The sequence below is a fragment of the Cavia porcellus genome, unplaced genomic scaffold (genome assembly GCF_034190915.1).
Source record: "Cavia porcellus strain 051 isolate PalLab524CR breed Dunkin Hartley unplaced genomic scaffold, mCavPor4.1 scaffold_28, whole genome shotgun sequence".
Classification (NCBI taxonomy): domain Eukaryota; kingdom Metazoa; phylum Chordata; class Mammalia; order Rodentia; family Caviidae; genus Cavia; species Cavia porcellus.
The window spans coordinates 4,927,387-4,944,593 of record NW_026947511.1 but is presented as its reverse complement, the minus strand read 5'-3'; the positions used below and the strand labels follow the sequence as shown (position 1 = coordinate 4,944,593).

The following is a 17,207-nucleotide window of genomic DNA, read 5'->3' as shown; positions in this document are numbered from 1 at the left end:
TCTGATTCCAAACTACCTATGCAAACTACCACCCTATTCTCTTTTTTTTTTTTTTTACCATCCTATTCTTTACAACCCTTCATTAGCTCTAAATCAAACACTGAGGGTAGCATTCAAGAGCATTCAAAATTCACTTCCAAATTCATTCTCTGACATAACCTTCACTATACTTTTTCAAAATGTTTTGTCTAGTTAAACTGATCTACTGATATTTCCCTAAAAAGTTCATGGATATTTCTACCTCTAATCTTTTATGAAGACTCTACTGCCTCAAGGTCTCATATTCCCTCTCCTTTCCTCTTATTTAAGGTCTACATTAAAACATTGCTTAAGTCTCATTTCCTCTTCAAAAACTTTCTCACCTGTTACTAATCCATCTGTCTCACTTTATCTGGTAGTTTTTCTTCATGAAAAGTAATCTTCTAGGGGTCAAAAATTTCAATAGTCTTTATTGAAAGGAAACAAAGTGCTCAATAACATGAACTTTGGAGTCAGTTATACTTGTGTCCCTATTTACTTGCTTATGATTTGTGGGAGAATTAATTTCCTTGAATCTACATTCTTATATGTAAAATGGGGATAATAGCCCCTAAAATTTTGACCCATTATGCATGTCACATTGTACTGAGCACTGAGGACTAAAACAGCAGAGGAAGATCTGTCTTCCTCCTGACTACTAAATCATCTACATGTATTTGTGCAGTTAGTTGCTGCAGAAAATAATGTGTCTGTCAGGGTAATCCTACTGGTAAATAGCAAGCCACTCCAAAACATTTAATTTGCTTATGAATCTGCACTCTGGGTGGGTTTAACAGAGGCGGCTTATTTCTATTTTGTTTCATGTCAGCTGCAAAAGAAGACAGACGAGCCAGGCTCTACCATATTTGGCAGTTTAGCCTTAGATTTCTCCAGGCATTAGTTGTCCTATACTCACTGACATACCTAGCCAACCAAGGCAGAGTTCACAAGTACCAGTTTGTCATGGAACAGTGTCATAAGAAAACACATGTAATGGGAAATAAGGCTGTGATCATTTTTGAAAAATGAAATCACAAAGATATACCATAGAGGTAGAATAAACATTTATAGTGTGTATTAGAAAAATGACCTGATGTTATTGTCACCATCACTACCCGATTTCCCTCACCAGTACCACACAGCTACCATTTTGTTGCTTCACTGGAATTCGATAACAACACTGATGCATGATTACATATTCTAGTTCATTAAAATAATACACGTTGTAGATTGGGAACCACAGGTTCATGACTTTTCTATGCACTGGCATCCAAAAGAAAATATTGTGGTTACTATTCCCATAGTCTGTTTTCTTATTAATCTTCAAGGTTAAGGAGTGGCTTTCAAATGTCTATAGCCCTGATAACTATTCTAGAGCTTTGCACACAGCAGGCACTTAATATTTTTATCTAAAAGATAATAGTAAAACTATTGTTGAACTATAATTACTAATTTGAGATTTTCTTATCAGATAGATTTTGTATCCTGCATTCATTGTTTTAAATTCAGATCACGCGATCTATCCCTAACATATATTTTCACTTTACTCCCTTTCAGTGGCTGCTTAAGGCAAAAAAATAGAAACCTTTGCTTGAATGGACTGTAGTGACAGAAATGAAATTTTTAGAAATGTTGGAACCAGAAGCTACTTCCCACACAATCCACTCATTGGGGGTGGGGCTCTGGGTAGCTCAGCAAGACAAGTACCACTCAGTTCTAAAGGCAGTTTGTGGCTTAAGGTTCTATGCCTCTCTTCCTAATCTGTTTAAAAATGAGGATAATAGCAGCACAGGGTTGTTGAGTAAAATGAAGCAACAGTCAAGAAAATGCCAAAAATGGAAGAAAAACGCTAAAAAATGTCAAATGTTGGTTGAAAGGAAATTTGGATACAAAGTACAAATGTATTTAATTTTATTAGTAATAAATAAACGAACAAAGTATATTTTCAAGATAGTTGCTGAAAAAGGGTTACTTGACAAAACATTTCAATACAGAATAACATTAAACTCTGAAGTTTTGTATTTTGCTTTAAATTTTTAAGCAAATGTTTCTATTAAAGTATTATCCAAAACTGCATTTGAAATAATTGCATTTGCAATTATTTAAGTTACAGCTTTTCAAGATCACATTCATTGTGCTGTGTAAAGCAAGATGTAGCTATAATTTATAGTCAAGGATAGAAGGAGCCTTGAACTGATAAGACATTATCTGCTGCTGTTTAGGGTAAAAGATTGACAATGAATGTATATTAAGCACTAAGGTTTTCAATAAGAAGGGCCCATTGCAAACGCCAGAGGCATGTCAGTTCAATTCAACAAATAGCGTCTCTAGTTTCCAAGGCAGAGGGTTGGGTACTGATGAGGAAGCAAAGATAAATAACTGCAGATGCCGGAGGGAAGACAAAACCTGAACTTGGTAACCAGAGTGGAGAGCTCAGTGGGCGTCTTGATGCGGGAAAGGCACAATTCAAGGAGAACCTGGTGGAGCTTAAAATAATTTAATTTTCCCTGCCTGGATTTTTTTTTTTATAAGATTCTATTTTGGATCTCTTTTCACAAGTGCCAGGTCCCTTGTTGGCAGAGAATCTGCGACCCTGTAAAATTTCTCCTGTTTCTTCAGAAATTCGATGAGTTCTTCTACCACCGACACAGCATTTCAGTGTCTATTGTGTGGGTGGTGGAACGATGGAAAGTTATTTTTGTTCTAATTATGAGAACCGTTTTACTGGGAAGGGAGGAGAAAGGGAGAGACTGATCTGAGGCTGAGATGCCTGAGGATGATCGGAGAAGGCGTTTTTAAGGTTACTACACAGAAAGGCCGGCGTTAGGCAGGCGGACTTTTTCTTCTAAAACAAAATATACTTTTAAATGATGGGTGTAGGTTGAGCTGCGGGCAGTGTTAGACGATACTACATGATGGATTACTTAGAGGAAAATGAAAGGAGCCCCAGATAAAACGTAGAGGCAGCACTTCATGAAAAGTGCCCGGTTTCTGCTCTTCTTCCGGCCCTTTTCTCCTGCCTCCCTTGTTTCCGTAGGTGTGCTGATTGTAGTACAAAAATCTACGCACCCGGGACGGTGCCTTTTAAGTGTGACACCCGGCTGAGTCGGACCGGAAGCAGCTTCCGGTCGGGAACCGAAGGGCGATAGAGGAGTGAGCGCGTCCTTAACGGCGGCGAAAGGCTGCCCGGCCCTGGCCAGCGGGTCGGCGTGTAGCGGCTCTCGCAGGCAGTCGGTGGTCGCTGCAGCTACCACAGCTCACAGGGCGAACTTGGCAGAACAGAGAGGCACCGAAGGAAAGGGGTGTGTAAGGAAGGCCGCAGGTATACGTGGTGGCGGGGAAGGAAGACTTCCTCCTGCTTGTGGATTGTGAATTGTTATCATTATTATTTTTTCCGATGACAGCTACTCGGCGTCTCCGTTTTCGAGATTTTCTGGTGCTTGTCAGTTAATTTCGTAATTTGGAGTGGAAGCTTTTTAGGCTACAAGCACTGAGCTAACAGTAGAGGACGCGGGAAGCCGCTAGAGAAACAAGAAATGGGGTGTGGGAGCGAGGGGAGGAGAGGTCCGGAGGTGATGAGGGTGCCCACAGTTAACATTTACAGGGGTTACTGTACCAGCCACTGTTGTACAACTCTGTAGATGTGGTAAGTCATTTAATTCTATGAGGCCTGTCATTTTATTAACATTATTTTATGAATGGGCAAACGGGCCCAAAGAAGATAGGACCATGGTCTAAGAAAGACAAGCGAGAAGTGCAGAGCGGTGATTTGAATTGTAGTAGACTGAGTTTAGAACATGCTCCACACTATGGTTTTTCACCAACAAGATAGTGAAGGTGTAGGACCATTTCATCTTTGAAGGTTGTAAACCAGGGTGTCTGCCATTAGCGTGTGTCCCAAATTCAGTGTAATCTAGGATCCAGGAGTTCTTCCAACGCAATTGATAACTGAGGTCTTTCAGCATTTCTAAGAATGCTACCCTTTTTTTTTTTTTTTTTGTACTGGGGATTGAACTCAGGACCTTGTACTTGCCAAGCACGTGCTTATGCTGCTGAGCTATATCTCCAGCCAAGAATGCTACTTTTAAAATGAATTGAAACAACATAAAATTGACTAAGACAAAGGATAAGATAGTTTATCTTGAATATATTTAAAAGAAAGCAAAAATCTTGACATGTTGAAAAACGTAGCAGGACAAATTTCACAAATTGATAGTGTATCATTCACAAATACTGTAATTCCCACAGGATATAGCAGACCATATTCAAGAGGGGCAATTTGGAGTAGTTAAAATTGTGGCATAAGAATCAAGTAGATCGGCTGAGCTGCTTTTGCTTTGTAAAACTTATTTACTTAATTCGTATATCGTTTATCTTTCTCATCACTAGAATTGAGCTAAAAGCTCCAAATTTTAGAATCAGAGGCATTGTTTGTAAAGTACTTAGTACAAAGTCTGGGACAGTATTGGTGATAAATGCAGTTTTGCATGTCTTAGTGATAGGGATACATTCCCAGAAGTGTGTCATTTGTTTCATCGTTGTGAAAAAGCCATTTCAGAAAGAAAAACATGGAAAGGTGACCAGAGTATACTTACATAGACTTAGATGGTACAATCTACTACATATCAAGGCTCTACAGGATAGTCTATTACTTTGTAGGCTATAAATGTGTACAACATGTACTTAACACTGTAGATAATTGTAATAAATGGTATGTGTGTACCTAAACATAGTAAAAGATATAATAAAAAATAAGCAATACGAATTTTTCAGTGCCATTATAATCTTATGTGACCAAAGATATAGATATAGATATATACATATCTATATAATTTGCCATTGACTGAAACATCTTTGTGGGATACATAACTGTACATAGTAACATTAATCTGAGTTAAATAAAAGTGAAGCATTGCTGAACCTCATGTAGTCACCTTGCAGCTTTGGGCCTGGTTTTCAGTGGAAAGGCCAAAGAATAACCTCCCTTTTTCTTCTAAAGATAATTAAAGGTGATGCATTTTCTGAAGGGTAAGTTTATTTCAAAGTAAATGAAAGTTTTAGATGGCTGGATAATCCATGAACTACCTGCCTACCATGTTCCTTTAAAACAATTGTGGCTTTTAAAGGTGTATTTCTTAAGTGTTTTGTTTCTCTAATGATTGGCAATTTAGATTCTAAACTTAGGCATTATACTCCTTTGCAGATGCATGGGCACGGAGGCTATGACTCTGATTTTAGTGACGATGAACATGGTGGAGAGTCTAGCAGAAAGAAAAAAAGGTAAGTAGCTTTATTGATCTATCTTTTGCGTCCTTTCTAGATTGTTCTATGGTATAAATAAATAATATTGAAGTTTTTGGATTCTGTTTATAGGTATGTAAAGGTAATTTCCATAGTGAAATAATTTTTGTTAACTTATATTAAATTGATTCAAAATTAGAGAATAGTTGTGGGAAAAAATAAAGTTGGTGCTGGCTAGGGATTTATTGAACGGGAAGGAGGAAAAGGGAGAGAAATTACAGATTTCAGATTTCTCTATATGATTTTTCATCGATCCGTTAAGGACTGTGTACTCGGAAATGTTATACCTCAGAAGGGGCTTGGGTGGTACTCTTGCTAGTACTTGCTTTCAAGTTGAAGTTTGTGGAGGATGAGATTGTAATGCAAGGTGGTTCTTATGTTACATGGATGAGTAAGTGAAAGGAAGAAGCTCATGGAAGGTTTTATTGAATTGGAAGGAATAACAACTGGCAGCACATAAGCCTGGGTATCATAAAGAGGCTCATCTTGGTTGAGTTGTTTTGCTTAGGGTAGAAATTTGATTTTATCCATCAAGAGTAGTTGATATTCATACTAACCAAAATTACAGAAACAGTTTTATTATTTTACAATGCGAGCGATGTCTTGGAGATGCTAACTGGACTGAACATTTTTAATATACTCTGTTTTCATGGATGACCAAAGTGCTTTATATTTTTTAGATTTTCAATCTAGAAATACTAGATTTTAATCTAGAAATACTAATTTGTAACAATAGAATATGAACAAATCCAGTTAGATATTCTGCTCTAGAGTTATGTTTATCTATATAACCAAGGCTGATCATCTGTGGTCTACATATTCTGTAATCAGCCCCTTTTCCAAAAAATTCCTTATCCTTAATTTACAAACAGAAAAGTAAAGTAACTTAATTATATTAAGATGAGGATTAAAGTGATAAATGACCAAATCAGGATTTGAGCTAGGAACTTGGGAGATATGACATCCAAACTCATGCATTTGATTCTTTATCTTCTGTGGTTTATATTTTTGTTTTATGTTTTTGTTCTTTGGTAATGGGTATTGAACCTAAGGCCTTTGCACTGAGCTACATCTCCAGCTCTTTCTGTTTCTTAGTTTGAGTCTTGCTAAGTGGCCCAGTTGAGACTTAAATTTGTAATCCTCCTGTTTTAGCTTCCCAAGTAATGGGATTAGAGGTGTGTACCACTCATGCCTGGCTCTGTCTTCTCCATTTTTTTTTAAGTACTTAAAAAATATTTATTTTTTTTTTCCTTGGAAGGTTTTATTAAGTATTTTTTTTCTTTCAAAGAGGATAAAACCAATCAAAACAAACCAGTGTAAGCGATACAGGTCTAAAAACATGAAATCAACAATAGTTTCCACAATGCCTTTTGATGTCTTCAAAATAGCTGCAGATAACTACAGAGATAGTAAAAATCAAACAGAATACAATAGAAACAATAAAAACTAGACAGGGAATGCAATAAAGGACTTCAAAACATGCTAAATAGTAAATAGAATTGCTACTATAATATATCTTGCTATCTTTGAAGCAGCTGCTCCTGCCATCAGAGTTGACATAATCAAACAAAATAAAAGACAATAAAACCCAACCCAACAAAACAATGGAAACAATATAGCACTTGCAATACAATACCATAGGGAATCAACAATGGCTACAACTCTCAGAAAAAGTTGCCCCCAGATGCCACACTGCTACCACTATCTCTTGAACCTGTGATCAGACCACTGGCCCTAGACCTGCAATGTTAGTGAAACACCAGAGCACTACAGGCATCCACTTGCATTTCACCTCCATAGCCATCATCTCAGCCTGTGTTTCTCTGGATGAGTCAGTTGCTTATGTTGCAGGGGACTTGGGGGTGGCAATGTGAGATGGTGCTTCTCATTCGCCAGCCTGCGTGCTGGAAGGAGCCAGGGCTGGCTGTTCCAGTCCAGCGGGAGTCTGCACATAGCACTGGTTTCCAGGCTGGGTTTGCTCACTGAGGTGTCCTTTGTTTTCTGTACCCCTAGTTTCTTGTGAATGGCCTGTATTCTCCATTCGATAGATACTAAATAAAATTAAAGAGATATAAAATGTCTCATTAAAGATCAGTGTGTCTTTTCTAAGTTAAGATTTCTATGAGCTGGAGATGTAGCTCAGTAGTGGAATGCTTGCTTAATTCTTTAAAACATGATCAATAATGAAAATATAAAGAATTAGGAAGCAACCTTTAAGAAAAATTAACTCTTAATAATTTTTCTTTTTAATATACCAGAAAAATTGAAGATGACTTATTGTTCCAAAAGCCATTTCAGAAAGAAAAGCATGGAAAGGTGGCCAGTAAGCAAGTTGCTGCAGAGCTGCTGGACAGGTATGATATTTCCATGTCAATCGCTTTCTTTGGTTTAAGATGTTTTATAAACTCCACGACTACGAGGTTTGATGATATGAATTCAAATATAGACATTTGAATTTGCTTAAGTTAAACTTTGTTTTTAAACAGGGAAGAAGCAAGAAATAGAAGGTTTCATCTCATAGCAATGGACGCTGTATCCTTTTTATATTTCTAGATATTTTAAAATCTGCTTTGTTATCCTAATTTATACTTCTTTGATAAAGTCTTACACATTTTCTTTTATTAATACATAGTAAAGGTTTAGAGACAAAAGTAATAAAATGTATTACTAGTATTCTATAAATAAGCTTATAGAGTCCATGAACCTGGGAAGTATTTTTTCCAACTTTTTGTCAAATTTATTTCCTTTTTTACACTAATCTTTAATCTCATCCTATCTGAATCTTGAAAAAGTTAATTTCTCTGTAAAATTTATATTTAAAATTACATGTTTGTGGACTATTCCCAGGCCTGCTTTGGTTTTAATTCTCAGGTATGACTAGAAGTGATTTATAATCTGATTCTCTGTAGAAGCCGTATCTCAACTCAAGTTTTGAATGAGACTGACTTGTGACACTGCTACTGAACTGGGCATCCATATTGCTGCTGGCAATAGTGGAAAATGAAAGAAAGGCCAAGCAAGACCTGATATATTTCTTAGTATTTATTGCTATGGTGAGAACTGCAAGGAGACAATATCAGTTTCACCCCTGGGAATACTCATCTGTTTCATTTTGTTGCATTCTAATTCTTTTAAGTTACAGAAGTACCACTGTGCCCATAATTATTCTTTTTGTTGTTGTTTGTTTTGTTTTTGTTAACTTAGTAGCTTAGCTCCCCCATGGGCTTCATATGCTCTTTGTTCCTTTAGCATTTGAACATCTACTTCCCCTTCTCTGACACCCCTAGGGACATGGGGCATGTAGTTATTACCCAATCAAGACCAAAGTCTAGGCATTTCTTTTCCAGTGTGGGGTCAGCAGTTTTTTCTGGGATGTTTGGCTGAAGTAGAAGAGTTGTCTCAAAGTTACTGGTTTTGCTAGGTTGGCCATTGGTCGTTTGATTAGGCAGAAAACAGGCTTTTTGTTGAGACTGTGTTAATCTGTACCTATTAGCATTTACAGGTTGCCAATTTCATCTCCTACTCTGAAGTCCCTGTCTGTTGGTATGCCTACTTCTTTCCAACTTTCTGAATCTTATTATATTTGTTTTACATGTAATGTCCAAGGTTATTAGTTGTGGGAGAAGTATACCTTCCACCTGCTTTTAGACATGCAAAATTATGTTGGAACACAGCTGTGCTTACTTACATGTTGCCTGTGGTTGCTTTCATGCTAAAATGATACAACTGAACAGTGGCAAGAGACTGTATCTCCTACATACTCCACACTGTTTCCTCTCTGACTCTTTACAGAAAAAGTTTTCTGACTTTGCTCTAGTAGGATAAATGACTTACCATGGTCAGTTGGTGGTGGTTCAGGAGGAGTCCAGATCTCTTCTCTTCTCTTCTCTTCTCTTCTCTTCTCTTCTCTTCTCTTCTCTTCTCTTCTCTTCTCTTCTCTTCTCTTCTCTTCTCCCCTTCCCTCCCCTCCTCTCTCCCCTCCCCTCCCCTCTCCTCCTCTCCCCTCCCCTCTCCTCTCCCCTGTCCTCCCCTCCCCTCCCCTGTCCTCTCCCCTCCCCGCCCCTCCCCTCTCTTCCCCTCCCCTCTCCTCCTCTCCCCTCCCCTCCCCTCTTCTCCTCTCCCCTCCCCTCCCCTTTCCTCCTCTCCTCTCCTCTCCCCTCTCCTCTCCCCTCTCCCCTCCCCTCTCCTCTCCCCTCCCCTCTCCTCCTCTCCTCTCCCCTCCCCTCTCCTCTCCCCTCCCCTCTCCTCTCTCCTCTTCCCCCTCTCCCCTCTCCCCTCTCCTCTCCTCTCCTCTCCTCTCCTCTCTTCTCTCTCCTCTCTTCTCTTCTTTTCCTTTTCTGCCACTCTTTCCCCCTTTCTCTCAATGTTATTCTGATTATTTGAGAAGGTTAGAATAGCAGAACAACCTGGGGCACTTTACCACTAAGCCACATTCCCATATCTTTTAAAAATGTTTTTGTTTTTCAATTTTAACAAGATCTCCCTAAGTTGCTCAGATAGGACTTTTATGGTACAGATCTAAGATTCCCCCGAGTCTTGTGTGGGCTGAGTTGGAAGAGGCAAGTCACTTGGGATAAGACTTCCCTGGGACGGTGGATTCTTGCCCTGGTTCCTCCCTTCTTTCTTTGCTTCTTAGCTGTCATGGTTAAGCATCTTTCCTTTGTAGTGCCCTTATACCATAATGTTTTTGCCCTGGAGCTAGTCAGTCATGGACTTAATTCTCTAAAACCAGTAGCCAAAATAAACCTTTCTGTTGGGATATTATATCCCAGTGATGGGAAGGTAATTAGCATGTGGCTTGAATTTGTGATCCTCTTGCCTTATCCTCCCTTCGTGCCGGGATTAGTTGTGTGCCACCACTTCCACCTCTGTATTTTTAATATAATAGTTATAGTCACAGACACAGTTATAAAAGGTGAGGTCAGCTTTGTTATGTGCATGTTCAGTTCTAGAGTTTAGCCATTAAGCTTTCTAAAACAAAACGCTCATATATCTTGTTATATTGTATTCATATAAACATGCATGGATTCTTTAAGTATTAAAAGAAACTATAAAAAGTAACATCTGATTACTTATGTTTGGTTTTTTAAAAAACAATGTTAGGATTAAATATTATAGAAGTATACCTGCTTTTAGAGGCTTTATCTTTACTGAAATAGCAAAATTATATTTTAAAATAAGAAAGATAAATCTTATTCCTAACCTTTAACTTTAGAAACCAAAATTTCTTTTCCTTCCTTTGATCATTAGAGCCAATGATGGGATAAAGTTGTTGGCTGTCCAGCAGTAGAATAAGATGCTCTTTCTCTCTTGATGGTAATGTATTATATCACAAGAGTAATAAATACATGGTTGAAGAATATTTCAAACATTACATTTCACATATGTTTGCAAAACTGTTCAGCAGAAAGTGGAATCTCTTCTGCTTTACAATTTTTACTCTTCATGACCTAATATACACTGTCCTAGATTTTTTGAATCTATAAACAAATGTAGTACACATTTGCATATCTAGAAAAGTTGATATAAACTCATACTATGGTTTTGTCTTACTCAGTAAAGTATCATAGCACCAAACAACTTCTAAACAAATAAAATCCTTAATTTCTTGCATTTCAGTATCAAAGGCATACAAAGCTTGTAAATGACTATATTTTATACTATGGTGGTAAAAAAGAAGACTTCAGGCGTTTGGGGTAAGTATCATGAAATTTACTTTGAATAGGAAGGGAAATATAGAATACCTTCAAGTTCTATGGCTGCTGTGTCTTTGGATTCTGTCACTGATCTGATACTTTGTGTTCCATTGTCCTTGTATCACAAGATAGAAAAAGCCTCAAGAGTTTCTAGTTAAGCGTTTCATCATAAATCCCATTTCTTTGGCAGTAAGCCTCAGGTAGCCTCCTCACCTCCTGAGCTGGGTAGGGCCCTGGAAATTAACAGATAATGTGAGGAATATTCACATGTGTTATTGGCAAGGATCTTTGGAACAAAGATGTTTTTAGACCTTAGAGTTTGTTACTTTTTAAAAGGGAGGGCAAAAAAACCACAAAAAAAAAACCCTCACTCTAGAATTTTATATACATAGAAGTCCTTTCTGTATTTGAGGTTCTTCTGTTTGAGCTTTTTGTCTTTTATGGCCTTCTCTATTTTTTAATTTTATGAACTGATAGGGCTTTATAAAACTTCAGTGCTCTCTCAGCTTTCCAAATTTATCTTCCCTATCAATTTAGCTGTGTACCTCAAGAATCATTTATTCCAGCTCCAAACTATTAGCGTTTTATCTCGACAGGTAATCTTCAACACTTTTCCTCCCTTGCTCAGTTTAACTAGGACACTAGTAAAATGGGGTAACTTTCCATGTTTTTAAAAATTGGATCTCAGAGTGATGTTACTCTCTTTTAGTTAGATTCTGAAACTTAAGTGCTTAGTCAACTTTTTCATCCCAGTTTTGATAACTTAGCACCTTTTATATAATTGAAGCCACTACTTAGGATGGATAGATTCTTTAATCCATTTAACTTGCTTCTGTAGTAGAACATTTTATAATTACCTTCTGAAAATATTGAAATATTTTATAAATATATGTACATATATATTCACATATAAAACTATTAATTTTATATATTTTAAAAATCTCACAGTATTGAAAGTATTAACCTCCTCAATTTGACTCATTTTGATTTTATATTAAATGGAGCTTTTTTTATTTTCCAGGGAAAATGACAAGACAGACTTAGATGTTATACGAGAAAATCATAGATTTCTATGGAATGAAGAGGATGAAATGGAGATGACTTGGTAATTTTAGCTATCAAGAGTTGTAATACATCAGATGCTTTAGTCCTGTCTCTTCTTCTTTTTTTGTATATGTCACTTATTCGAGGCATTCAGCCCATTCATAGGATGGTGTAGAATTAAAGACATAAAACCATGTTTAGCATTCTTGTTTGGTTCATCTCATAATTTTTGGCAGTTTAAAGATGTCATGGCTTGACTTAGTCTTAAAAAAAAACTATTTTTATGACATTGTATACTGTAATATGGTACTATATACTTCTTTTAAAATTTTGAAAATAATTTGGGAAAAGTTAATACTTGAAAATGATTTTCAAATCATAGATACAAAAGGTAAGAAATGAATAATTCTTCTCAGTTCTGATTTAGCCCTTTGCTTCCTTGAGAGAGCCATTATTAATAGTTAATATGTAGGGGCTGGGGATTTAGCTCAGCGGCATAAGCACCTGCCTTGCAAGCAGGCGGTCGTGAGTTCGATCCCTGGTACCGGTAAAAATGAAAAAGACCAAAAAAAAAAAAAAAAAAAAAAAAATAGTTAATATGTAGATATTTGATGTACATGTAAGTAACAGATCTTTTAAAATATTGATGTTGGGCTACCTCCTTGGCCCGTTTCTGTCCCTCTTAGACAAAAGTTTTTCTTTAGAGTTAGGGATTTAGCTCAGTGACATAAGTGCCTGCTTGGCAAATGCAAGGTCGTGAGTTCAAAATCCAGTACCAAAAAAAAAAAAAAACAGGCTTCCCCAAAACATTGATGTTTATATTATAGAAGTTATTTATCTGACATCACTTCCAAGTAGCAAACTGTGGTTGGATTTCTAAATATAATAATACTTATTTTTTTATGGATCTAGGGAGAAAAGACTTGCAAAGAAATACTATGATAAATTGTTCAAGGAATATTGCATAGCAGATCTCAGTAGATACAAAGAAAATAAGGTATGCCCACTAAATATTTATAGAAGAAAACTTTTATTCACATACAGTATTTTTATTGTTGTGACCCACATTGTCCTTTTAAAGATAGTAGTACTAGGCTAAGTTGTCCTACACCTATAAAGTATCATTTTGACCATTTAACCTGTGCAGCCATGGAATTTTAAAGGCCAAGGGTGTTTTCTATGTGAGCTAAGGCATAAAAAGTCTAAATTTGAACGTAAGTGGCTGCTGGGTCCTGTTTGCCCTGACTGAGGTCTAGAGCTCTAGATTCTTGTTTCACAGATGATGTTTGAAATTGACAGAAACTTTTAATACATTTAAGAGGCAGATGCACATGTTACCTGACTGTATTCTAATAATATTAACTTTTCAACCAGTACTAATTAGTAATGGCAGATTTCCATTTCCACTTTGTCTTATTTTAGTTAATATTAAAGTTATTTTTATCTCTAGCTCAAACTTCAGATTTTTAGCTAAGAAGATCACCTAAGAATAAACAGTCTGAGTTGGAAAGGTGAGAGGAGGGAGTGTTGCATAAATAATGTATGTTATGGGTAGTTTATATTTGTAGTATAGTAAGAAAGGCAACCTATCTTAAATTTATGTCATAGGGTTTCTTTTTCATGTAAATAGTTTAATCTCCTTAGAACCAGGGTTGGTATAATTTTCTTTGTAGGGCTTTTAATATGCATGTTGCTCCTCAGTTTCTTAGACACAATAGTAATATTCATGATTGTGTAACTGTTTACAAACTCATGCACTTGCTATCCTGAAAAGTCTCAGCTGCTTGTGCACTCTAGTAGACAGTTTTCATCGCTGTGCCAACTAGTTACCACATCTAATCCAGAAAGCACCACAATAGTTGGGAGTTACTTGAGATTACTATTTTGTAAATTAAGTGTAAAGTATTGGCTTTATAAGGGTATGGAATAGAACTTTTTCAGCCCTTCTCATTTATGGTTTGTTCTTTAATGTTTATTAAATCTGTACTGGATACTGTGGATTCATACATGGTGATTGCCCTTCAGAAAAATCTATAATTAGCTGAGGGGGAAAAAATACGTAAATAAAATTTAAATATTTGAATTTTTGCATTAAAAACACCTACTCTACTGTCATAGAGGTATATACACATAAATGAATGGATGTGGTTGTTACTATAAACCTTTACTTAAAAAAACAGGAAACAGGCCTCTGTACCACTGTTTGTTAAACTTAAAACTACAGTGTGCTAGTCTCTATTCTGAATGCTTCATTATCACTTTTAAACCTCTTCATCCAAAGAAGTAGGTACTCATATTTCTGTTTTACAGATATGAAACCAAGAAATAAAGAGATTGAGTAACTTGCCTAGTGTTATACAGCTTTAAGTGGTGGAACTAAAACAACCTACACAATCCGACTTTAAGTGTTGTACTTCTTTTCATTATAACATATTGGCTCTTTGCTGTATCATAATCTCTTTTTCTTGTCAGTACTGTCAAACAGGATATATTAGTTTTTGAAGGAGATACCTTGTGACCTGACCTTTGTAACTTTTAGGACATTTTAAAAATGGAAGAAGGCTGTTCTTAATAGCTAGATTGGTAATTATTCAAATATATTTTCAAGTATCTGTAATGCTCTAATAAGAGAAAAGTGCTATCATGATGAGAATTAAGTTTTTTTAAGGATAGTAAAGGTCATTATGATTGACAGCATGCTTAAATTTATGTATCATTTAAATTTAATGTTTTATGTTGGTTGTGGTGGTATATGCCTGTAATACCAGCACCTCAGGAGGCTGAGACAGGAAGATCACCACAATGTCAAGGCCAACCTGGGATACTGGGATAATGAGCTCAAGGCCAGCCTAAACAATATAGCAAGACTTTGTCTCAAAAAACAAAACAAAAAGTTTAAATGTACTTTGACAAGAACTTTTTCTTCTTAGTTTGGATTTAGGTGGCGAATAGAAAAAGAAGTAATTTCAGGAAAAGGTAATTCTTTATTAAAATTTTGCTTCTACATAGGATGGAGCTTATTTTGTTATAATATTGAATCAAAGACATTGGCTAAGATTATTCCTCCCATATACAACAAAGTAGCAAAGTTCAAAATACAGTACTTTAATGATTATTACCTCTAGAGTATTGCTTTTAGAACATTCAGTAGAGGGTATGTAGAAAATGTTTAAAGATTTATCCAGGAATGTGGGACTTCCTGGTAAGCCCAAAATTCCAAGAGGCTGACATGACACAAAAATATCACAAGCTCAAGTCCAGTTTGGGCAATTTAGTGACTTAGACCATAATTGTTGGGAATGTAGCTTGGTGTAAAGGAACTGAATTCAGTGTCTACTAACTGGGATGTTTAAAAATAAGAAAGAAAAGAATTCTTGATTCTTTCATTTTCTTTAGTACTTTTTAGAATAATAAATTTGCATTACTGTATTTGAGCAAAATTCATATTTTAAAAATATAATATTGCTTCAAATTTAATAGAATTTTTGTTTCAGGCTGGTTCTCATTTTAGGGAATATCTGAGATTGAGCCCATATGTTTAGTCCAATAGCAGAGACTTGTATTTGGTTGGCAGTCAGTACGTACTTTGTCTATGCATTGTTGTAATCTAGTCTTAAAGTTTTTCTGAAAACCCTGCTGCTCTACCATCTGTTCCATCAAATTAATTCTTTATAAAATAGTTACATCGTGAGTGTAATATTTTTGAATACCACATAGTGGCATTTAGGAATAATTTTAAGCTTTAAAATCTAAATTAAACTGAGAATAAAGATTACATTTTTAAATGATTAAACATTTATGGTAGCAGACATCTTCCATAAACTGGATGTTCTTTATGTCAGATGTAAAATTAGATATGCAAACTGAAGAACAAAGTTAAGCCGCTGTAGTATTTTTTTCTGTTAATAATAAAAGCTCAACCCTGAAGGCACTTTAGAGAAGGAAAAAGAACACACTTAAAGCCATTTTTAGCTTTTCTTAGGATTATGGTTTAGTTTGTGTTTTTACATATAATAATGAGAGATCCTGAAATGTCTCACAATTTTAAAATTTTGTACTTCTGTTGAATGGGATTTTCAGGCAGATGCAGAGTGGAACCTTTTCCGAAATCTGGGCATTCTCCAGATTCCTGTAACTGAACAAAGGATCCTCTGGAGGGGAAGAAGAAGGCTGCTGCCATTTCATTGACTACAACTTGTTTGTGTTTTGCAGCCAATTCCAAAGGAGTAGATTTAATGGAGTATTCATTTGTCATAAGTAAAAAGATACTGACTTAGAAATAGGCAGTTTGGATGATAATATTCTAAATACATTTTGCTAATTTCTTACATTTTATAAAAAGGCATTAACTGGCATCAGATTTGCTCCTATTGGTGCAAATAATTATGATGTAAGTTATTGGGTTTTTGTTTGTGCAAGTAGAAGTTTGATGTTGACTTTTTCTGTCAAGCTAAGTAATTATTGAATGGTTTCTTCTTTTTTCCCTTCTTGGATTATCAGTCAGTCCTTTTGTTGGAGGTTTTAATATATAGTGGACATGATGTGATGTCATGTTAATACTAGAAACAAGGCCAGAGATTTAGCTCAGTGGCACAAGCACCTGCCTGGCAAGCGCAAGGTCATGAGTTTGATCCCCAGGTGCAAAAAAAAAAGCCAATTCTGAAACAAGCAATTCTGAAATTTAAGAGTATCAAGTTTGATTATTTATTGATATTTTATCGAAGTATTCAAATTTTTGTATTCTGGTGCTCCTTTATACTAGTACTTTTAAATAAATGCCATTATGTTAATACTTAAAAATATTAATTTTAATATTACAATTAAATATTGAAAGGATTCACCTAATGTGCATGTACTTTGGAAAATACTTTCTTATTTCAGGGTTTTAGTGCATACACTCAATACTCTCACTTTCTAAAGTATAAAATTTCTTAGTAAGGAGTCACTAAAACTGTATCTAAATATAAATAGTGAATGTACCAATTAAGAATTATGACAGACTTTTTTGGTAATTTTCAGCTCTTTGCTTTGGTATTTATATACATATTTATTGAACATTCTATAATTGCTGTAATCAGTTACTTTTTAATACTATTGACTTTATATAGCCAATATTTTACATATTTTAAAAAAATTTAGAGATAATAA

The 17,207-nt window shown here is 35.7% G+C and overlaps 1 protein-coding gene across 3 annotated transcripts in view; it reads left to right on the top strand.

Annotated features, from left to right (window-relative positions):
• The first annotated feature begins 3,116 nt into the window (after positions 1–3,116).
• Positions 3,117–17,207, top strand: part of LOC100726242 (protein FRA10AC1) — a 45,338-nt gene continuing 31,247 nt past the window's right edge. Inside the window, exons 1-8 of one of the 3 annotated variants that reach the window (XM_063239380.1) lie at positions 3,117–3,340; positions 5,222–5,298; positions 7,578–7,673; positions 7,806–7,851; positions 10,939–11,015; positions 12,037–12,120; positions 12,972–13,056; positions 14,990–15,035. In XM_063239380.1, the coding sequence (XP_063095450.1) occupies positions 5,222–5,298; positions 7,578–7,673; positions 7,806–7,851; positions 10,939–11,015; positions 12,037–12,120; positions 12,972–13,056; positions 14,990–15,035 (511 nt within the window). In that variant the 5' untranslated portion in view covers positions 3,117–3,340. The remainder of the gene's footprint in view (positions 3,341–5,221; positions 5,299–7,577; positions 7,674–7,805; positions 7,852–10,938; positions 11,016–12,036; positions 12,121–12,971; positions 13,057–14,989; positions 15,036–17,207) is intronic. The other 2 variants (XM_063239379.1, XM_063239378.1) reach the window with 2 other exon arrangements.